This window comes from Monodelphis domestica, chromosome 3, assembly GCF_027887165.1.
Source record: "Monodelphis domestica isolate mMonDom1 chromosome 3, mMonDom1.pri, whole genome shotgun sequence".
Taxonomy (NCBI): Eukaryota; Metazoa; Chordata; class Mammalia; order Didelphimorphia; family Didelphidae; genus Monodelphis; species Monodelphis domestica.
The window spans coordinates 223,342,948-223,367,007 of NC_077229.1; the positions used below are offsets into that span (position 1 = coordinate 223,342,948).

A 24,060-nucleotide genomic window follows, 5' to 3' on the forward strand; every position below is an offset into this window, starting at 1 on the left:
CATATCTGACCAAAAAGCCATCTAGTTTGTGCTTCAAAACCCCATTAAGTGGTTTTAATTTAAGTGGCTTAAATTCCATTGCTTCCCAAGTCAGCCCATTCTACTTTCAGCAAGCTCTGATCATTAGAAAAGTTTTCTTTCTATCCAGTCTCTGTCAGCCTCTTTGAAATGTTTACATAGTGGAGCAGCCAAGTGGTTCAGTAGATAGAGAGCCAAGCCTAGAGACAGGAGGTCCTGGGTTCAAGGCTGGCCTTGGACACTTCCCATATATATATATGAACTTGGGCAAGTCACTTAACTGCAATTGTCTAGCCTTTTCCACTCTTCTCCCTTGGAACCAACATTTAGTATCAATTATAAAACAGAAGGTAAAGGGTTGGTTTGGTTTGGTTTTGTTTTGTTTTGTTTTGTTTTGTTTTGTTTTTTAATATGTCTACTGACAGTTCCTTTTTATGCCCTCTGAAGCCAGGTAGATCAAATCTAATCCCTCCTTTGAGTCTAACTGGCCTCCATTATATTTGGAAACCCAAAGACAATGGCAGTTTGATAAATATCATTAATGAATCAGACATGGCTTACTTTTCCAAGAAAATTATGTGGTCTTCAAATAGTTTAGTCTTTCAAAAGTAAAAAATTTGAATAAAAGAATGAGAGATTTTTGGACACAACTAATGGGAGAATGTGTTTCTCTTGGATAAGCATATTTATTATAATTTATTAAACATTTATTTATAATAAATCATTGCCAGGTTGCATATTGAATTATGTATATATAAAAAATTAAAATGCATCCATATATTTAAAAAGAAGAAAGTAAATCTTTTACTACAAATAGAATTCAGAACTGGGAATTAGCAACAACCACATGCCTTCTAGCGTCTTAGGAAGGGCTTCTCCAGAATGCTTACATTTTCAGTCATGAGCCATCTGTGAAAGCTGAGCCTGCTGACATCTTTGGACAAGCTTATCAAAGCCTGTGTGAACATCAGGGATTGTTTCTAACCTAACTCTACCTCATTTTTGTCTCCAAGCAAGGACGTGGATCATTTTACTGGATAAGACCATTGGGAATAATTATAAAGACATGGAAATCTTGGGTCATTTCAAATATTGAAAAGACAGTATTTAAAATTCTTCCATCACATGGGAGGTTTTGTGTTCTTTTTTCCCCTTTTTTGCACAATTCATTGGGCAAGACATTGTTTGATTCATAGGATTATTAGTTGCAGGTTTTGTTTTTTCATTTAAAGCAAAAGCAGTCAATGCCAGTAAGATCAAAGGAATTGATTTGGGAAAATTGACTTCTCTTCCATCTCCTCTGGCATTTATAGACTCTACTCCATGTTCAAAGCTTTTAAAAAAGCATTTAAGCAATATCTAAGATCTGTCTAGCAATTTTTTACTACCAAAAATAATACAGAAAATGTCTTTCTGTTTCTCTACAGAGTTTCTAGGACACTTTGAATACATGATCCCTAAAGCACAGTCTGTTTCTAGCTATATATTCTTTCTGCACAGTACCTCAGGTGCTGTGTCAAGTGCATAAATACTGGACTGAACGAGAAATGCAGTTAATTGTCCACAAAGCCCACCTTTTCTTCAGTGAACTTTTGTAGTTCTGTTACCATTTTGTCTATTGAATTTTTAAGGAGTTCTCTTAAAGGAATTTTTGTGCTTCTTTTATCAAGCTATTAATACTTTTTTTCATTATTTTCTTGCATCACTCATTTCTTTTCCCAATTTTTCCTCTTCCACTCATCTCTTACTTTAACTCTTTTAGCAATTCCTGTTGAGCTTGTGTCAAATTAGCATTTTTCTTTGAGGTTTTATTTATAGCTGTTTTGATGTTGTTATTTTCTTCTTAGTTTATGACTTGGTCTTCCCTGCCCTAGTAGCTTTTTATGGTAAAGTTCTTTTTGTTGATGTTTACTCACTTTTCTAGCCTATTTCTTGACTGAACTTTTTGTTAAAGTTGGGCTTTTCTCACCTTTTGGTGTAGAGGCACTGTCTCAAGCTTCAGGCTGATTTCAAAGCTAGTTCTGGAAGGATTTGTAGGTTTTCAGTTCTTCCACAGTGGTGTGATCTGGGAAGAGGGTGGTCACTGCTCTCTTGGTCTATGCTTAGACCTTTCATTAGCTCTATCACTACAAAATTTGATTTAAGGCATTATTTTAAAGTTGATTGGAGGACAATATTGGAAGAGTTCGTCTGGGTTGCTACCATCTTCGCTCTACCTTTCCCTCCCCACCACAAAGCACATCTTGCTCTACCTTTTACCACCAGACGTGGGTCTCCTGGAAGGTAGAATGCATGCAGATTTACTAATTACTGCCAGCAACAGAAATCCATTCTAAGACTATATGATAGAAAATAGGGTGTACTAGATAGAGAGTTGGTCTCAGAATCCTTCAAGATCTGTGTTCAAATCCTGCTTCTGACACATACCAGCTGGCTATAAGCAAATCACTTAATTTCTTAAGAGTCTCCAACCAACACTCTAATAATCTAAGTTGCAGAACATTTCCTGATCTGCATTGGTAAGAGGGAGTTTTCTTACCAGAAGTTCCCTAACACCAATAAAATTACAAAAAATAATTTTTTTATAGATTTCATCTCTTATTCTCATCTTCATAGGAATATGGCCTGTGAATGTACTTTCAAGAACTAAAGAGGGACAGGTTTTTTGAAGATGCTCAAAAGAGTAGAGGGAAATTTGCTAAGACTGTATATCTATTTTCTGCTCTGTGATGAGTTGTTAAACGTGATTTTGTTTTGTAATTTTTAAAAATTCATTAAGTAACTATTGGGGTGGGGGAATTTTTGTATTTTTCTAGAAACTTGGAAATGAAATCTCTACTCAGGATGTTTCTTCAACTGCTTTAAGCAATATGGAACGATCAGATGGGAGTGGAGCAGGTAAATTAGGCTATATTTCTTTTTCTTACTATGAACAACCCTTGCCCTGATCTGTTATGGTAAAGATATGGAAGAAGAAAGGTTAATGGTCAAGAAGTAGGACATAAGCTTTTGGGTGCTTGTGTACCATCTTGTAGCATCATAGAAATCTTTTGAGCACACAACCTTCCAACCCTCCCAAAAACCACAAATCTTCCACAATTAGCTTTGCTACTTTTGCCTCTTTTACAATACAGGGAAGATATTTCTTTCTAAATGCTACCTTCTTAGCAGATTTGTGAGAGGTAGATTTTCTATTTAAATACATCTGCTAAATTCTTTTGTCCTTTGAGTTATTTAAGTAGAATGATCACATACATAACTGAAATGGGAAGCATCTACATATAATGCACACCAGAAATTCATTGGGGGGTGGGGGTGAGTAATTTTTAAATTTATTTGTTTGTTACATTAAAGAGCCCAGTTGATAATGGTCAAAGGACATGAACAGACAGTTTTTAGATGATGAAATCAAAGGTAGAAATAACCAGATTTTAAAATGGTCTCTAAATCATTATTGATGGGAGAAATGCACATCAAAATTCTCTATCATCTCACACCTGCCAGATTAGCTAAAGTGATAAAAGGGAAAACTAGCAAATATTGCTATGCTAATGTTTGGCATGGCTACATCAATCAGACATTTTATTAAGGATGTATTGTGTGCTAGGCACTAGAATTACAATAGCAAAAATGAAATGGTGCCTGCCCTCGTGGAGTTTACATTCTGTTGTTACCATGTAATGCAAGTGTTGGAATATAGTTTGGAACTTTGTCTGGTTAAATAAAATATTTCTAATCTAAAATTTTGTGAAGCTTTCACTTCTAAAGTGTGAATCAGCCACTGAAAGACTGCCACCTATTTATTGTTGTGTGATATGTGTCTTTTCTCACAACATGAGCAATATGGAGATATTTATTGCATGAAAGCACTGGTTTAACCTTTATCAAAGGTTAAAGGGGGGAAGAGAAGGAAAGAGAATAGGAATGGTAAAATATCAGAAAACAATTGTCAAAAATTGTTTCTATATATCATTGAAAGACAAATAAGTGTTTGTTGATTAAAAAAAGAAAGACAATTATCACCACAGCCTCCCATCACTCCATTCATCCCAAGATTCACAAACAGGAAATTAAAATAGAACTTTTATTATAATTGTCCATAATAGTCATTTTATATTCATGAAGTAATTTATTACCATAGGCCATTTAATAACAAAAATTTAAAAAGACTTAAAATATTTGATGTGCAATATATGTATTATTAACCTTGTATAATTATTAGACAGCCTATTAGTTGACTGAATTGATGTATATGGAAAAATACTATTAGGAATTTGCTTTTTTGTAAAGCTTTTCAGGCTTTCAAGAAGAATCTAATATAAAATAACTAGGATTTAAAATGGGGGCTGCTAGTTAGCATAGTAGATAGAGTACCAGGCTGGAGTTGGGAGAATCTGGGTTCAAATCTGCCCTCAGACACTTCCTACTGGTATGACCCCAATTGTCTAGCCCTTGCTGTTCTTCTGTCTTAGAAATGATACTAAATCAGAAGGCAAGGGTTTAAAAAAAAATAAACCATATTAGTTATGTAGTAATGTCCTAGAATTTTATGTAGCATGTATCTGTTTTCTTTCTAGTACCCAAGCTGCCTCCAGGTATTCCAGAGAACCGTTTTGCTGCAAATAAAGGTGACTCCATTCCAGCAACACCAGAGAAAAATACCAAAATAGATCCCAAAATGGACATCGGAATAAGACCTCGGAGTTCCTCCAATACGCCTACCAGCCCCAAACCCCTCCTTCAGTCCCCTAAACCTGCCTTGGCAGCCCGACCCACAGTCCCACAGAAACCAAGAACTTCTTCTCGTCCTGGTAAGGGATGTCACTTGCCACTGAATCAAAATATGGTGATGGTACTGGTAGTTCTTATAAGCATGAGAAACTGGAACTTCTGAGAAATGTACATTATGGAAGAAGGCAGCATGGAAGAGTGGAAAAGGCATAGGATTTGGAGTCAAAGAACTTGGGTTCAGATCCCAGCTCTGCCACTTACTATGGGCAAACCTAATTTGTATGTATGGGCGGTAGTTTCCTCATCTATAAAATGAGGACTTTGGATCCGATGGCCTCTTAAGTCCCATCTAGCTTTAAATCTGTAAGCCACACAGATAGTAAGCATAAAAAACAGGAAGGACCTGGGCGAATTAAATTGGCTTTTTTTCATTTTATACTAAATCTGATTTATCATCTAAAAGAGTGGCAGTTAAACATGACTCATAGATAATATGTCCAGTGAGAGTACAAAGAGAAATCATAAGGAATTCATAAAATTCTATAGCCTTGAATCATATTCAACTAGCTTTTCTACATTTTATGTGGCTAACACCTGTTGTCATAACATGCATGCAAATAATTGATACAAAGTTGTCATTTTTAACCATGCAATACAAGAACAAAAATAATTTATTTTTCTCTTAACCTCAGATCAGCGAGCATACTATTTCTAAACTAGCATCTGAAGACCAGGGTGGTAGAAAAATTTCAGGACATGTTAGAAAGAAGGAAACAAGCATTTATTCCTCACCAACTATATGCCAGACCCTTTGCTAAATATTTTACAAATATTATCATATTTAATCATTGCCACAACTCTGGGAGATAGGTGCTATTATATTTTACATTTGAGGAAATTAAGGCAGAAATGTAAAGTGATTTTTTTTCCTGGATCACATAGCTAGGCAGTGTATGAAGCCACATTTGTACTCAGGTCTTCCTGACCCCAGGACCAGGGCTCTGTCCCCTGTACCCACTTCCCTGTCTAGAAACCAATTTACTTGATTCTTTATCCTTCTCTGATATCAATTCCATTTCCCCTTTACTGTTCTATCTCCCACAAGCAAGCATCTTAAGCAAGCAGAACTCTCTACCCCACCAAACAAGCAGAGTAAAAAAGTATAGGTGTGTGTGTGTGTGTGTGTGTGTGTAAATGTAAAGAGGTCAGCACCGTCAATATTTTTCCCAATCAATAGGCACACAGCATGTGTGTAATATGGAGAGTACTACCATCCCATGGCCCCATTCCCAGGCTGCTACTCCTTATATTTCTCTCCCAATTTTCTCTCATAAGCACAGCAGCCAAGCTAATCAATCTTACTTAGCCACTATAGGCCATTAGTCCCTTCCAAAACCCAGTGTGCAGAACCAGAATAATTACAGGTAGCAAGAAAGAGGTACAGCTTAAGGCAAATGCTTTTGAACTTCATTCAATTCCTGCCTAGATTTATTCACTTTTCTTCCAAATAAGTTGTGAAATTCCTCACAATGAGAAAATAGAATTAGAAAAGATGCCCTGTAGAATAGCTTCATTTGAAAAGGTAGAAAAGTAGAGTCAAGGAATTGCTAGGGTTGGAGTTACAAAAACAATGGGGTGTTTTGTTTTTTCTTTAAAAGCATGTTTTCAAATCATGATTATGATCATAGTATCTATTGGGCATCTTCCTTCACAACAAAAGAAGGCAGTGCTAGATGTAGAAAGTATAGATAGGATGCTAGATAGAAAATCAAACACCCTTCAACCCTGAAACAAAATGGAACATTTGGTTAATTTACAAATTCAGTCATGCCCTACCTCTATGAGGTTGAGTCATGTCTGTGCAAGGTTTAACCTTTTATAAAAATTTGTTATTCTTATCTCCATTATTTGCCAGTGCTGTGATTCTGAGCTGAAATGTAAAATTTTTCCTGAGTCAAAAGACAACAAAACTCTATTTTTTAAGTCATTTATCATATCAGTCTGTTCCCTCCCTGACTCATGCTCTTAGATGTTAAGGAATTTCATCTGTCTGTTTATGTCTCCATAGAGGATATCCCAGATTCTCCAACCGGCCCAGGTTCCCCTAAAGTTGCTTTGCTTCCACCTATTCTAAAGAAAGTTCCTTCTGATAAAGACAGAGATGGCCAAAGTAGCCCCCAGCCTACAACAAGGTCATTTCCCCAAGAAGGTAAGATGGTCTCTTCTCTAGGTCTACATTGCTCCATTTCTTTCCTCTTAAATGTATCAAGGAAAATCCTATACTATCTACAGCCCTGGGATAATTAAGCGGATTTCATATGGTTTGACTAAGTATTATATTCCCCCAGGTCAATTTATGGTAATTTACAATTTCTTGATTTTGCAAGCCAAGAAGCATGTGTTTTCTTAATAAGGTGTTGGAATAAATTGGACTTACAATGTAGCTGTAGGAAAAAGTTCTCTCTGACTAGTCACTGGACTCTGCATTGGAGGCTCCCCCATAAATTCACTCAAGGATAACTTCTAGGTAAATATGTTAGTGGGGTCCTCTCAAAAAAACACCTTTTGGTTTCTGGACTCAGTCATTTATCAGAAAAGCCTTCTTAGCACAAGATCCAACACATTGGATTCAAGAGAGAGCACACACAAGGGATTGAGACACCCCTATTGCTTCAAATGAGCTCCCTAGGTCTTGTAGTGGAGCTTTTCTGTGTCCAGAAGCCTACAGTATTCACCTCAATGAACACTTCCAAGGAGCAGTTATGCCCTTTTGTTATATGTCATGAATACACTTGCTATTGTATCAAAGGCGTAATAGATTGGTGGCTTGAACATCATAATCAAAACAAGAAGGATCACCAGTCTGTGCAAGGGTTCTTTCTTCTGCCTTCTCTTCAGGAGGGTTTTGTGTGTGAGATCTTTCTTGATCTCCCAGAGCTTGTCAAATTATTAAATAATGGCTGTTGGGCTCAAGTAAATGGTAAGAAAGTGCTTCTGATCCCTTTTGTGAGTTAGGAAAATCACAAATCAAGAAATAAAATAAAATGAAACCTCTGTCTTCCTGTTCCATAGTCAACATTAGGTCATTTTAGGGCATCTGGCCTCTTCTGGGTAGAGACCATAAATAGGAAAACATTGGTTGAAAATCTAGATCCAGAGTTTTGACAGAAATTGTTTAACCAATAGTCCTCAAAAAGGGCAATAAACGTCATTTGCACCCTTTATTTTGTATTATGATACTCCATGCAAGAGAAACTCCTAGAGTGTTGGCAAGGTGACAATGACATTGGTCAGTAAATAGCATTTACAAGCAACCTTTTCCTGGGGGGTAGGGGGGAGATGTTCTTCTTTCTTTTTTTCTCTTCATTTTCTATACTTTCTTTCTCTAAAACTGTGTCCAACTTTAGGCACCTCCAAAAGATAAATGGAAAATCTTGTTAGGGAGGGAGGAAGTGCAAAATGGCTCTTTGTTCTAAAACAATTAAAACTTTGAAGTAGGTAAAAGTTGAAAGTTTAGTTGTTTTTTTTTTCTTTAATGACTGAGTTCTTTTAAATTAACCTCAAGTAACCAAGAGGAGTCTACCCTACCTCAGATGTTTTAATAAATGAAATGTAGAATGCCATGGGCATGGCCTTGCCCAGTTTGAAATGTTCTTGTTTCTTTTCCAGAAAAATGGAGGAAAGAGTTGAATTGCTTCTAATACATTTCAGGGGAGCTGGAGTAGGTGTTTGGCTCTTTTCCCAGCAGCTATTAGGAACAGGTGGTGCCCTTTTTAGGGGTACATAAAAATATTATTTCTGAGGCTGGGGGTGGGGGTGGAGATGATGAAGGTCAGCTGTGCAATACACTGTTTTACAATATGAATTTCAAAAAAGACAAGTCACAGTAACTCAGATTGATAACATCACTTTGAGCCTGGGACCTAGTACATTGAGAAGAGATACAATTCAAGAACAGATTTAAACAGGCTTATCAAAGGTGGTGAAACTTTCATTTAAAGGTTTCACAAATAGTCGTTATCAGCCTTTCAACTAGAGTTACCACGGGAAATGGAGTTGCTTGTGAATAAATACTGCCTCTTACTTTAGAAAAAAATTCCTAATCATACTGTTTCCAATTTTTGTACGCTTTCTTCATGCCAATTACTCCCGTTTTCCTTGTTCTGTGCTTTCCTTTGGACTAGCATGCCCAACTAATTTCTGAAACAGGTAAATCACTGCAATTATTCCTGATTATTCCATAGTGAATGTGTTTTATTTCTTTTTTATCCATTGCAGAACCAAAATGGAAATAAGGTGCACTTTATAAGATTTTTTTGTTTTGTTTTATTTTATAAGTAACTTCTTGGGGGCAATCTCAAAGCACACTTCATTTTGCACTACATTTCCATAATGTTGGCTGTTGAATTCTGTAAATGACAGCAGATATGCCCAGGACTGAGACTATCTGAATAGATGCCCTGTTTCCCTTGAATCATGATAAGTGGGGTGGATAAGATAATATTAAATTCTTTTTCTTAATATTAGCTTCCACACATGGATTTATTTGCCAATATTGACAAGGGGGTAAAATGAATCCCTTTTCCCCAGTAGAACAAACAGGAGATTATAACAAAAGAGATTCAGACCATGACAATGACAAGTTCACCAGTGGAGGGAAAAGATCTTCAAAACTGTACTCCACCACTGCGGAAGAGGAAGTGAATGCAGTTGGGCACAGGAAGTCACAGCCAACAAATGGTTAGAACCTTCAATTTTCATCTTTCATGGAATCAATGCTTAAGAACTGGCACTAAGATTCACATTTAGCTGCAAGGCAGTTCATTGTGTTCCATTCCATGGGAGGGAGTTTGGGAAATTATTCAGATTACAGTAAATATCCTTTTAGTCTACAAACACAATGACCTCCTTCCACTTTAACCAATGCCCCCATCCAAATACTTAGGAAAAAGTGAAAAATCTGGGGTTGATACACCAACCAGAGCATTCCCAGAGGAGTGGGTTTTATTGTGGGGAAGGAATGACTTATTGCTTGGCATCCAGGCTTCCTTTCTGATGTATTTGCTATTTTTAAAAGCCTATCTCCCTACTATTTCCCTTTCTGTTCTCAGTCTTCTTGGCAGAACTATAACTACTGTGAAGGGACCACACGGTGTCCTGGGGCATTGGATTTAGAGGACACTGGCAACACTTGCAGACTTCCAGAAGGTTAAAAACAACATATAGCCATGGCACCTAGTTCTTAAGGACAATTAGTTAAAATAAGAAGCTACCAGATGGGCTAGAGTGAGTTCTTCATCTCCCTTTTCCCCCATGTAATGACCTCTCCAGAAGCAAATCTTAACCTCTGTCTCTCAGAGACCATATCTTCTTTCCAACCAAAAGATGTGCTTGGCGCCCTAGGTGCTAAATTTCCTAGTTACTGCTCCACTCTTGGTCATTTTCTTTTTAGGTATGTTCAGAGAGTTATATAAACCAACTTGAGTCTTAAGAGTCATAGGATGTTATACCTGGAAGGAACCTTAGAAATGATGTCTTCTGACCCTTTTATTCTACAGGTAAAGTTACTATCTATAGTTACTATAGTAAAGTTATTATCTTTAATTACTTTACTAAAGTTACTATCTATAGTTACTATATTAAAGTTACTATCTACAAAGGCAAAGGAATTTGTCAGATTTCACCCAGGTAAACTAGTTCCTCTGACCCTCAGTCTAGGTCTCTTTCCCCTGCAATAGCTGGGCAGTATAATGGACAGCACAGTCAGTTCAGAATCAGAAAGTCCTGATTTCAAATCCTACATCAGATATTTATTATCTGTGTGACCCTGAGCATGTCACTTAATAGTCTTCTGCCTCAGATTCCTCATTTATAAAATAGGGATAGTAATTACACCTACCTCCCAAGAGTGTTGTGAGGAGCAAATTGAAAAGCACTTTGCAAACCTTAATGCACTATATAAAGACTACCTTTTATTGTGGAAACTTAGCATAAAGTTTGAGATAGTGGTAACAACAACATGAGCTCTTTCGAGGAAAGAAATGGCATAAATCCAATAAATAATAATATGTCTCTGCCATATATGTCCATCTGGATAGGAATTTTCTGTGATTATTTAATAAAATGGGGGGAAATGCCAATTGCATTTCTCCCTCTTTGGACATATTGCTCTTTAAAATTCTTTCCCTGTGGCGTTCTAGAATGCAAGGTGAAAATGAAAGTCATAAGAAAGTTAGAAGAAGGAAAAGATTTCTATGTAAGCTTTTTTCTCTGGTTGTAAAGTTTAGAAAAGCCCTTTATTAAATAACATTTTGAGGGAGATGAATACATTTGTTCACCGTTGGGAGTATAGGAAAGGAAATGTCCTTCCTCATTTGTTGCTATTTCTTATAAACATGGCTTGGAAAATTAATGGCTGCTCCTTTTAAAGGAGATTTTAGTTTCCTAGAGAACAAAGAGAGAAAACAAATGTTCCTCTGTTTGTTCATGTTTGAGCTTTCTTAAGAGGGCTTTAGATCATGGAGTGAGATGAGTTTTTACTTTCCTTTACAATGGCCATTTGGTGATTATAAATAGATGCTTAAAATTTGGTGATCTCACAGAGTGTTCATTGGTACTACTGCCCTACCTCTGTTTCTCTGATTTTTTTTTTCTAGGATGGTGGTAGATTTGCAGTGAACTTACCCACAGGCATTCCTGGTCTCCTAGCTGACCTATAACACATTCGTAAGATGTCTCTTGGGATTAGGGAAACCATCTGGACCCAAATATCCCTCAGAAATAATCATGTGGTAGTAGAATCATCAACCTTGGACTTGTTAACATTGTTTATTCAAGAAGCATTTATTAAGCTTCTCTGTGACATGTACTATGCTATTTACCAGAGATATGAAGGTAAAAGCTACCAGTGACCCTCATCTATGCAAACAGTGATAGCAAAGGACTTGTCTTTGCAAACATAGTTTCAAAACATCCCATAGCTCAAAAGTTTAAGAAGGCTTTGCTCCTCCAAGAGAAAAAGCAAGTCCTATAACCTTTATGCTTCTCATTCTAATATTGTGTCCAAAGGAAGCAGTTTTCTTCAGATAACTATGCATAATTACAATTTATCTGTCTACAAGATTCTTTTACCTTACTCTTAAATCACCTAATAGTCACAGAAGGACATCTAAGGACAAATGGCCTTTCTGAAATGATAAAACTCCTATTTATGGAAAGTACCTATAGAATCTGTATAAATATAAGCAAATTCCAGACATTTGTATTGAAATTACTGAATCGGTTTTGTTTTATGGACCTGTTTATAAAGAATGGATAGCTCAATTTTTAACAATTACAGTGTGTAGTGAAATGAATGTTCCTGTGGCCTTCCACTTCATACTTTCTCTAAAGAATGAATCAAATTATAAAATTGAAAAGTAGTAGCTCTTCCATTATCCAAAAGGTCATTCCAGTAGTCACCTGATTGGGAAAGGAAATAGTGAACCTGAAGATGGGACTAGGCTGGAATCAGAGAACTAGGAATTGGGAAAATGTTCTCAATTAAGATACCCTGCACTCTGTGACATGACCATTGATTTAATTACAATTTAGTTGTTTGCAAAATTCTCATTTTGAAACTCTAAATTCTTTAAAACCAGTAGTCTCCACTAATGTCCCAGTCACTCAGGGTTGTGCTCTCAGTGTCATCCTGGACACTGCATTGTCCCTAAAGCTCCAAGCTACATCCCCAGTCAATTACCAAGCAGTACCGATTGTAGCTCCACAATCTTTTATATCCTCCTATTTCCTTGCCCCTTTCAGCACCTACCCCCCATCAGTTTTTCTCCATTCACAGCCATCATCCTAGTTAAGACCCTCTGATCTGTAATATTCTAATTAGCCTCCTTCCTCAAGGCTCACCATTCTCAAATCTGTCTTCCACATTCCTGCCAAAGTAATATTCCTAAAGGATGGTCTGACCATGACCATTACAGGGGCTTCCTATTGCCTCTTGCCTCAAATGCAAATTACTCTGGCATTCAACACCCTTAACAACTTGGCTCCAGCCTACCTTGCAAAGCGTGTTATACGTTATTTCCCTCCAAGCACTCTTTGATCCAGCTAACCGTACATTCTTCCTATTCTTCACATATGCCATCCCATGTCCTGCCTCCATCCTTTTGCATATATACATAGACCCCCATGCCTAGAAGACTCATCTTCCTCATCACCATCTCTTAGAAAATCCAAGCTTCCTTCAAATGCCACTTTCTATGCATCTTTTCTGAGACTCTCCAGCTGTTAATGCATCCCCTCAAACATGCCATTTTTGTCTGTATCCTTAGAATCTAGCACAATTGCCTGGAGCATAGCTGCTTAAGCCTTACTTGAAAGTGGCAGCTAGTGGATTAAGAGCCAGGCTCAGAGACAGGAGGTCCTGGGTTTAAATCTGATCTCAAACTATCCATATATCTATATCTATATCAAATCAGATCTAGCTATATGACTTTGGACAAGTCACTTAATCTTCTTTGCCTAGCCCTTATTGCTCTTCTGCTTTGGAATCAATATACAGTATTAATTCTAAGAGGGAAGGGAAGGGTTTAAACTTGATTGGTTGATGTCTAATTCTAACATGGAGGTGTCACTTTATGGCTATGCCAGTGGAAGTCAAGCTATGGCAGACTTCCAAGTGTGGGCTATGTGTCATTTACCCCAAGTTTAGAGAAGTGGGCCACCTGATTCCTCTTCCCCTTACCACCTACCCTTTGGACAACACCTTAAAGCAAGCTAGTACAATTTGATGTGGTTACAATATATATATATTATTATAGTGAAATGGGTGCTCATACTCACTCAAGTGAAATGAGCAATCTTTTTGAAGTCTTGCCCCTAAAAAGAATTTGAAATTGGATCACTTTATAAAAACTGACCTTTTGGAAGCTTCCCTGTTACGGTGTCTTAAGCATTAACATACTTCATTTTATAAGCAGCAGAAAGGTGGTAATTTTGTTTAAAGGGCTTCAATTAACATATTTCTACATGAATGACTTTTTCTTTTTAGTGCCAGTTCCTAGCACCTGTCTAAACCTTTGAGAACTGAATAGCATTCTGCTTTCAGAAAGAGATTTGGTGTTCAGTTTGTAATTAATTAACAGCATTTTAAAAAGTCGTTTAAGCTGAGCTGCAGGTTGACACCCCCCCCTTAATAATTCTTTCAGCAGCTTTATTTAGACAAAACATTTTTCTTATTCCTTTCAAACTTGAGCAGTATTTATGCTCAGAAGCTATTGTTCTCAAAGCATGTTGCACATTGTTTTTCTCATGGTTATTCCTCTGTTTTAATTGAATCTGGCTATTTTAATGTTTATTTGACAGGTGTTTGTATGCTAGAATATCTTAACTTCATTTATTGAAAATATTTCTAACTGCATATCTTGTAGTTTCATGTAATTTTCTCTTTCCACTTAATTATAAGCTCCAGTTCTTCATTATGTTAAGAAAACAGGTGTATCTGCATGTAGCATAAATAGATCTTTGGAGAGGAAAAGAGAAAGTAAAAGGCATCTGATTTTGAGGCTTTTTGATATCATCTGCCCCATCCCAGGAATCAAAGTTGCATTCTGCAAATACTACAGTTATTGAGGGTCTGACATTGATTACCTGTGCTCTGTTTCTTTTCCTTTACAAGAGCAGAGTTCCATTTTCCTTCTTTGTTACCCCCAAAAGAAATGTAATTGCCTGTTGCCACTTTGGCTCGTTCTAAGAGGAGAGAGCAAACAGTTGGGGAATGTACCTTTTAGGTCATAATAGATTTAGCTTTCTAGGAATTAGTATATCATTGGAGTTTAATGGAGGAGAAAGCAAAAAGTTAGAGCTAAGGCTGCTCAAGGAAAGGCACTTTTTGTGCCTCGTGGAAATCTATATTATAACAGTGCTGAAGTTGGCCTTCAACTTATATACAAAATCAAATCATTTTGGAGAAGGAAAGGTTCCATTTTTGATCCTCTCTGTCTGAGGTCTTGATAGTATAAATGTGATTTGAATATAGATAGGTTATTTAAGTGGTGAATAAAGTACACATTCACTTAGTTTGCTTATCCATTATTTATAAATGTCTTTTTTTTCTCCCAGTGTGCTTGGTGTGCACAAAAAGCTTATAAACCCCTGGAATAGTAACCTCATGTAGGAGGATTTGAATCAGAGAGGTATAATAGAAAAAAAAAACCTAAAGTAAAACTAAATTAAGTCTGATTGACTGGGCAGGCATCATCCGGAAACTGGTGAAAGAAATTTTAGATTAATTTTTAAAAACATGTTTAATATAGGACCTTTTTATTTCAGGTATATATAATTAGTAATACCATCTGCTAACCACAGGCCTGCTGTGGGATCTTTAATAAATACATAAGTCATCTGTAATTAGCATATTATATGTATGCAAATGAGTATTACTAAAATGCTTGGAAACAGTATCTTCCCTGAGGAACATTTACCCTAAAGGTTTGTTTATAATGTTAATCTGGCATAGTGAATTAATCTAGGAATCAGAAGCTCTGCTCCTCGCTCTGCTCTAGCCTAACTACTATATGATCTCTAATAAATCATTTACCCTCTTTGCACCTTCACTTTCCCACTAGTAAAATGGGGTATAACAGCTGCTGTTCACAAAGTTGTTCTAAGAGTTGCAGGAAAAGGTACTATTATTATTAGCAAGCCCTTTCTCCATAGCTAATATCAAGGTAAAGCAGCCTAGAACTGGACACATAATCACTATTTCAGAATTAATAGTAGTATCTGAATTAGTGAAATTGTCTTCTTGGGTAGATGTTGAAATGTCCTACTATTGTTGAAAGTTTAATAAATAAGCCCCTCTCTAAAATCACTTAACCCTCATAGCTTAGCCTTTATTGCTCTTCTACCTTGGAACAGATACTTAATTTCAATTTTAAGACAGAAGGTAAGGAATTTTTTTAAAAATAGAATTTGTTGGCTGATTGACAAGAGAGAATTTTTAAGCCAGAATTGTTTCTTTGAAGGGAGATCAGTGTGTTAAAGAGAGCCTTCTGTGATGCAATTTAGAAAAGATGAATACTTTTGTCTCAGGGTGTAGTGTCTCTTTATTAATTTCATATAGATTAGCTCAGACACTTTTAATTGTAGGAATTCTATCATTAAAAAAAACAAACAAACAAGGCTGGGTCATTTTATACAGCATGAATCAAATCCCAGAACCTTCCATAAGCCACAAGTTGAATTTAATAAAAAGTAAATCATGATAAAGCAAATATATGTGCTTTAGGAGATCAGGGAAGAGTGTTCTACTAGACTGATGTGGCCCCTGCATCCTGCAGTTAAAGTTCATTATGAGGCAACAAATACAAGAAAGAGAGTTCCTTCTGGATTTTAAATTTTAATAAAGCAATCATGGCTAACACCCCTGGTGACAGCATTTTCTTATGGCAGGGTCTTATCTACCTGCATCAAAAAGCAAGGGAGAACTTTGGAGATTAACCAGTGCATTCCAACCCTTTCATTTAATGGAAGGAAAAAAATTGAGAACTGGATAAAGATCACTGATTCATCCCAAATCTCACTTGTAATGATAATGCAGATAATGACAAGAACTGAAATATCTTTAACATTTAAAATTTACAAAGAACTTGCTATCCTCTAACCTGTGAGTTTGACAATACAAATTGAAATGTATCCCCATTTTACAGATGAGGAAAGGGAAAACCTTGCACTAGAACCCAGGTCTTCTGATACCAGATCTAGTTCTCTCTACTACATTAGTTGCTTAAGAAATCAAAAGTTCTCTTACGAAATTACCATTGTATTTAGTCAATATTTAAGAGGAACTTGAAATCTGACTTCAGACACTTTTCTAGCTCTGTGACCCTGGACAAGTCACTTAACCCCATTTATCTAACCTTTGTCCTTCTATCTTAGAGTTGGTGCCAAGCCAAAAACTAAGGGTTAAAAAAAAAAAAGCAACTTGAACACATAATGCCCAGGATTATGAACAACTTCCAAATGACTATGATCAACCCTAGTCAAATATCATATCTGTTCCTTTTCTTTAATACAATTTTGTAGGTGGATAGTAGGGTTGGAAGGATGGTTTTTCTTTTTAAGAATCAAAAATCTATGATCAAAGTTATAAGCTAAAAGTAACCTTAATTCTAAAAAGACAAACATCTCACTTTTAAGAAGTTGAAATTCAGGAGGTTTAAATACTCTTCAAGTCTTCTTTCATATCATTAACTAAAAATTCAAATTTTCCTTGGCCAGAGATCAGAACCTGGAGTGACCACAGCCTTGGCAAGGGAAGTCACGATATTGTTTGCATCTGAGGCTATTAGGGCTAATGAGTCCTCACTTCCTGAACATTCTTTATTAGGTTAACTACTTAAATAGCCAAATGGAATTTGTGTGCCTAATACTCATGGAGCCATCCAAATAAGGGTTCCAATTTAATTTTGAAGGTTTTCCTGGAAAGGCATGCTTGGGACTTGGGAAGCACTTGAACTGGTGGGCTAAATGAGGCCATTGCATTTTTCATTTGAAGCATACAAAAGCTGTGCTTATTATTTTTAACTGAATGGTATCTACATAAGTCATTGTAAATAGCCTTTAGTAGCCTTTAATAACATACTGTAGTACAGAATTTAAAACACTTTCCCCAGGCAGTGGAAACTATAGTACCTTTTTTTTCCCTTCCCTTTCTTTTTTATCAAAACCATTTTGTTTCTTGCAGGAACTTTGTCTTTACATGTAACCAGAGCAAGATTTGCCAGCAATAGTACCTCTGTATGGAGAGTGGTCCAGGGTACTTGCTGGCATAGTTCATTTTTTAGAAGACTCATCCCCTAGAGAATGAAATTGACAGGTCAAATAATTGGTAAAATGTCCATCGATAAGTCAATGAGGGCTGTGAAAACACAGAAGGCCACTCTGTACTTTATTTACTATCCTCTACCAAAAATAAGAGTAAGTCCTATAGTATCTGCTATGGACCTAAAATAGGATATGACTATCTTTTCAGAAACTTAACCTATTTCCCTCTACTAGGAAATATTCAGTTCGATTCAACATTTATAAAGTGCCCAGTGTCTACAGTGCCCAGAAAGTGATGCAGTGATTATCACATGAGAATAGCTCATGTATGCATTGTGCTTTAAAGTTTATAAAGCCCTTTCCTCACAATACCTGTGTGAGGTCATTAGTGCAAGTTGTATTACTCTCATTTTGCAGATAGAGAAATCGAGGTTCTGAGATGCAGTGACTTGCCCACACTAACATACCTCGTAAATATCTGAGCTGGAATTCAAAGCCTCGTCTCCTGAAACTTCACCCTACACTCAATCAGATGACTTCTTTCTTCAAGGACCTTTTAATCTAGTGAAAGAGGGAAGATTAGATTAATTTCAGAATCATCTTCCTCCAGTTTCCAAAATGTCACTTCTCCACTCTACTAACACCTCCTAGAAAATCTATGAACAGTTTCTCTGGGAGCTTCTATATGAGGGAGCGGCCAACAGACACCTGGAGAATGTGTGGTTTAAATACCAAGTCACAGTTGTTCATAGGAATCTTCTGGGAGGTTTAAAATATGTTTTCTTGTCTTCAGGATTAAAAGAAAATAAGCCTCTTACCGCTAATAAAGTCTGTCCCAAACTTTTTCCCCTTGGGTGCCCCCATCCTCTTCCCTGAGTTGGCTAGCCATGCTAAATCACTGACATCTCCCTATTCCAAACTCTTTGAATAAGCTATTTCCTTGTTTGCTGTAGTTTCATGGAAGATCCAAGGACACCACACCCCTGAACACCTGGAGCAAAGACCACGGTCCTCCAGCAGAGATGGCTACCAGGGCAGTAAGTCCAGTGACTCTGGAGAAGATGCCGAGAAAGACTTTATTTTTGTTTAAAAGGGGATGCCTTGCAAATGACTGATTGCACAAGGTACTTTTGTAGCCCCAGATACTGTTTTCTATTGGTGCAATTGGTTTTCTTTCTCCTTTCTTCTTTTCTTTCTTTTTTCTTTGTGAATAGGAAACAAATTCTTTATTAATGGTATTCAAAGCACATTAGTTTGGTCTTTCCTTTTCTTAATGATACATTTGATTCTCCAACATCCCCTTATATGCCTTCACTAAAAGCCAGCATTCTCTACTCATGTTCCCTACTGGAATTTCTCTGAAGCAGCTATGAAGAGTACCCTACCAGAGAGTCTGGGGAAGGCAAACTGGAAAGCATCTCACATGAATCCACCGTGCAACAGGCTGTGTGTTGTACTGCTGATTGTAAATGTGTCAAATCTGCACGAGTCTGACAAAGAAATATATTCTTGCTGTATGCAATTGCACATTGTAATTATAGTCATAGAGCACACTAATAAATAATTTGTACAAATTATATATATTAGATGCTTGGGTCTGGGTTTTACGTTCTCCCAGATAGAATGCCTTTCTTCCTATTGAACTGTACAGAAAAAAATAAAACAACCCTCAAATGGTTACATTTGCATATTGTCAACAAGCACAACTGAGAGTGGAATAGAACTGTGACTCTACTAAATCCTCAGATTAATGTATATAGTTGATTGGGATGAGGCAATCAAGATTTTATGAATATTGGTTTTTGGGAGGTTGTTTTCAGCTCTGTCTGCATATTAGCTCTTAATGTGTGATTTGAGAGAGAAATAATTAGACACCTGTAAAAAAAAAAGTACTCTTTTGGGGGCATATTTGAGAGATATTCACTTACATTACAGGTTGAATTTTATTCATATGTATATTTGTACCAATAAAATGATTTTGCAAGTGGAATATTGGTCTTCTACAGTGCCTTTTTCAGATGGGCTCACTTACTGGGGAAGTCTTTTCATTCTTTCTGGGGAAAAAATGAAAATAATCACAATTGTGACACATCACAAGGAGAGCTATTACAATCAAAACAAATAACTGTTGCCTACTCTCTCCAGAGTGGGAGGGGTGGGGATTTACATAAGGATGTAGAATCAAATACTTATCAGTGCTTTACACCTGGCTGCATGACAAACAGATTTCTATATATTTTGAAACCTGGAGAAAGAAGGCTAAGTCTGATCCTCATAAAGGGTACTGGGTACCAGTGTCAATCACTCCATAGATATAGGTGAAATTCAAGATATATAAAGTGGAGAATTTGGAGAGGCAAAGACATACCCATCTAAAAGGTGCCCATTTTTTAGATCAGCCATTTTCACTTAAGTAGTATATCTCAAATTGAAATCTAATTGAGTGATTCATGCCTACTTACATTTGGCTGTGCCTTTGGGAAGCTTGACCTATTAAAGTATATCCCAAGATATGGTCATGTAAGTTACCTAATGCAGATGCTCACTTACATTTTTTAATAATACCTAAGGAAAAAGTCATCAAATTCAGTTATGTAGGCATTTCCCAAGCTGTGTTTTGCATAACCCTGACTTCATGTGATATGGACAGGAATTCTGAGAGGATTTGAGATGTGGGGGTTTTGCCTGCTAAAGTTTATTAAAATATAAAATTATATGCATGTTAAAACTACCTGTGCACCAATTTGGGGCATGAAAATGTATTCTTCTCTTAAAAATTTCTCCACTTCCCACTTTATCCTGAGTATAATCCAGATACTTGGATCAGCAGATATTTTGGTCAATGATGCCCACAGAGGTGAAGGAATTTTTTTTTTCAATATCAAATAGCTAGTTAGTGGTGTAGTAAGAGGATTCAGTGAGGCAGGCTGACAGCATGGGATGCTGCAAAACCAAGATTCCACAGAGCAAGGCCTGGGTCAACATTCTAAGCATTGGGTAGGAGAGGGACAGTTGGGGACTGACAGTTGGGAATGGAAGGAGCCACTCCGGAAGAAGACAGAGAAGGTGTGGAGGTGTCTCTCTCTGAAGGAAAACAACTTTGGAGTTGCCAGGGAATTGGACCATCTTCAAGGAGTGGTTGAGTGAGGGTTTACCCCTGTGAAGATTGGATTTGGCTCTCTCCTGATTGTAACAATGAAGTTACTTAGCTCTTCCTTGATTATGAAGATTGAATTGTAATCCCCTGTCTATTTGTTGATTTAATCCCCAGAAATGTAAGCACAATACTTAAAGTTGAGTGGGAAGATCTGCCCATGTTATATCTGATCACCAAGGGTGTAAATATCCTACTTAATCATGAGGTAGGAGGTCTATGACCCATGTGTGCAATAGTGGGTAACAAATTAGAATTGACTAACTGCCTTCCAGGCAGTCCTCGAGCAGAGCATCAGCTGTGATTGGTAGATGTGGAAATAGGGAAAGTGGAACAAGAAAAAGAGGCAAGGACCTGAGGGAGGTTGATCTTCTGGGAGTTGTTGGAGGTTGGTCTTCTGGGAGTTTGAAAAAGACACACTTGGAGTGGAGCCTGCTGGAGTTGAGTCTGATAAAAGAATCTGCTGATTGAACTGACTACGTGGTGAGTGTAAAGGCTGACTTCTTTCCTTGCCCTTTCTGGAGGCATGAGCCTCCAGGAAAGACCCATCTTCTTGAGACTTTGAGACTCCTTTCCCTTCAATGGGGCCTTAGAATTGCTACCTGGCTCAGAGGAAGCCGGAACTCACACACACTCACTCTCACTCTCTCTCTCTCTCTCCCCCCTTAATATCTTTCCTCTATTATAAAAATAAACTACCATCAATTCCATTTTACTTTAGTAATTCATTTTGGGGATTTAGAAATTTAAGATCTGGGGACCAATTAAATATTCAGTCCAGTTAAGTTTAATTTAAATTTAATACCCCACAATGGTGGACAGTGTTTGTGTGTTAATCCTCATTCCCCCTTGAATCCTGTGAAGGACTCGTCATCCTGAGGCTCTTTGACCCAAAGGAAGACTGGTGTCATGAGAATCTCGGGCCCTGTGGACTTTACGAATCCCTATTTATCTTTAATTTCTCATTTAATTAGATAGTTTAGGATAATTTAGAAAGTTTAGGGTTTAATAATTGGGTGGGGGTTAGAAGCAGGTCATTCCCTGATTCCCTTCCCATCCTTCTCTCTTTAGTTTAATAAACCTTTTATTATATATTTATAACTAGTTTGAACCCTTCCTTTTTTAACCTCCCTGTTACAATGGCTAGCCATTTAGGGCCTCTGGTGCCAAATACAATATTCTTCCCAAAGTTATAGTTAATACAGAAGGTCACAGCCAGCTTTTCTCAACCTTTCCTATGGTCACAACTTCAGAGATTGTATGCTACACTACAAAGGATTTGGGTTAAATGCTAGTGGAGGAGGGGAAGAAAGAAAAATGGTCCTGGGGAAAATTGGTTTATCTTCTACAATAGCAGTTGCAAAATAATTAAAATTTTTTGCCAGTTTTAATACTAATGCACCATACTAAATGACTAGTAAGTTAATTTTTTAAAAACATGGAAAGTTATAAATAACAAAGAGTGAAACAAGAAGGACCAGGAGAACATTATATAGAGCAACAGAAATACTCTTTGAAGAATGATATGGGATTGTCTGCCTCCAGAGGAAGAAATGATAAATAGAAATAAGCAAAATATAATTTATATATATTAACAATATATATATATTTGGGGATGTCAAATGATGCCTTCTCTAGTACAAGGAGGGGAGTGATTAATTATTATATTTATATTATAACAATATATTATATAATTATATTAATTCATGTTGTGTTAAATAATAATGGTAATGATAGCTACCATGATTTAAGGTCTTCAATATTCTGTACATTCATTATCTCATCTCATAAGATAGGTGCTATTATTCCTATTTATAGATGGGGAAACAGACTGGGGGCATGGACTTTCTAAAGATTGGTGGATTCACATGAAAACAAGGGGGAGTGGACTAAATGACTTCTCAAAGTCACTTTCTGTTCTATGGAGTTTTGTCAGACTACAACCCATTCTGAGTCAATTCTAGTGAAGATGACTTTGGAAGAACTAAAAGAACAATGGGACTAGAACAGCTTCAGAGTAGATCAGAAGAACTGAATGTCCCCCTAGAAGGAATGACCAGATATGTATAAATGCTTGTTGATTGATACATCCTGCCTGTGGAACCAGTCAGAGGGAAGTATTAGGAACTGGAATTGTGATTTCCTTGGTATAAGAAACTCCCAGATGGGAAAACTCTCCCTATAGATCAGCACCTTTTCTGCAACTCAACCTTAAGAGAATTGTTACAAGGGAATCACTTTAAAAGACTGATATATATTAATTTAAGGTCGCCAAGGAATCAGCTATGTAATTCCTAAATGAAAAACTCAAGTCAGCCGTCAGCCTTTTTGGAGTTTAATTACAATAGGAGCAAGAAAGGAATTAGAGATATATATAGAGAGAGAAAGGGGAGAGAAGGGAATAGGGCTTAAATACCCCCTCTGTTTAGGCTGGGCCAAAAGGCCCAAGCCCTTAGATAGCTGGGGCAAAGAAAAGAGATCAGTCCCTTTCACTCACGTGTCCAAAATGGAGAAACAGTCTCAGAGGCCCCCACTTTCAGCTTCCTTCAGAGCAAGCTTCCTCAGAGCCCAGGAACCACCGACCAAAAACTCAACCCCCTTCAGTCTCCAGACCCTCCTATCTTTAAGGACACCATCCAAGTTGCCTCCCCTCAGTCCTCACATCTACCAATCACTCTTCATCAATTTCCCTGTCAATGGAGGCTCTCGCTTAACCCAGGACCGCCCAGAGGTTTCTGGCTTTTTGCACATGTCTGTTGAAGGTCATATTTTCCAATGATTAAATCTATACTCCTTTGCTACAGCCCTTTCTAAATCCTGTTAATTTGAGTATGGTAGAGATTGGAATAATTAAATTTTGATCTAGGCTGCAGCCCTTACTCAATCCTGTTAGGACTGAATAGGGTGGAGATTTATTCCAAGTATCTCCATTGTATCAATTCTAAATCAATCAAGACTCAAAGAAATTCCTGTTCTATGCTTAAGCATAGGTCAAAGTCCTTTCCATTGTTCAGCAAAAGGTTTCTGTCCTAAAGTAATCTTAAGAAGGGAAGAGAAGGAACCTCCCATGCCAATGGAGTTCCCATTCCAATAGACTATCAGTAAGAAATTTTCCAAGTATGAAATATCCCAATGGTGAAATTTTCAACAATTATAAGTCTAAGGAATTTTGAGGTTTACAGAATGACCTAAAGAACTAAGGCTAAGTGACTTTCTGGGGGTGACATAGCCAATAGGCATCAGGGTAGGACTTGAATCTAGGTCTTCCTGGTTTGAGACCAGTTCTCTCTACTCTGTATTACCCTGCCTGTCAGAATGAGGTGGCCTAAAGTTAA

General features: G+C 37.1%; 1 protein-coding gene across 4 annotated transcripts in view; it reads left to right on the forward strand.

Moving 5' to 3' along the window:
• CARMIL1 (capping protein regulator and myosin 1 linker 1) overlaps nt 1–19,561 on the forward strand; it is a 395,350-nt gene extending 375,789 nt beyond the window's left edge. Inside the window, exons 34-38 of one of the 4 annotated variants that reach the window (XM_007487849.3) lie at nt 2,835–2,916; nt 4,596–4,829; nt 6,818–6,958; nt 9,340–9,489; nt 18,525–19,561. In XM_007487849.3, coding sequence (XP_007487911.1) covers nt 2,835–2,916; nt 4,596–4,829; nt 6,818–6,958; nt 9,340–9,489; nt 18,525–18,661 — 744 coding nt within the window. In that variant the 3' untranslated portion in view covers nt 18,662–19,561. Of the gene's footprint in view, nt 1–2,834; nt 2,917–4,595; nt 4,830–6,817; nt 6,959–8,933; nt 8,959–9,339; nt 9,490–18,524 lie in introns of those variants that run through there. The other 3 variants (XM_007487850.3, XM_056823526.1, XM_001366559.5) reach the window with 3 other exon arrangements.
• Nucleotides 19,562–24,060: the final 4,499 nt, after the last annotated feature.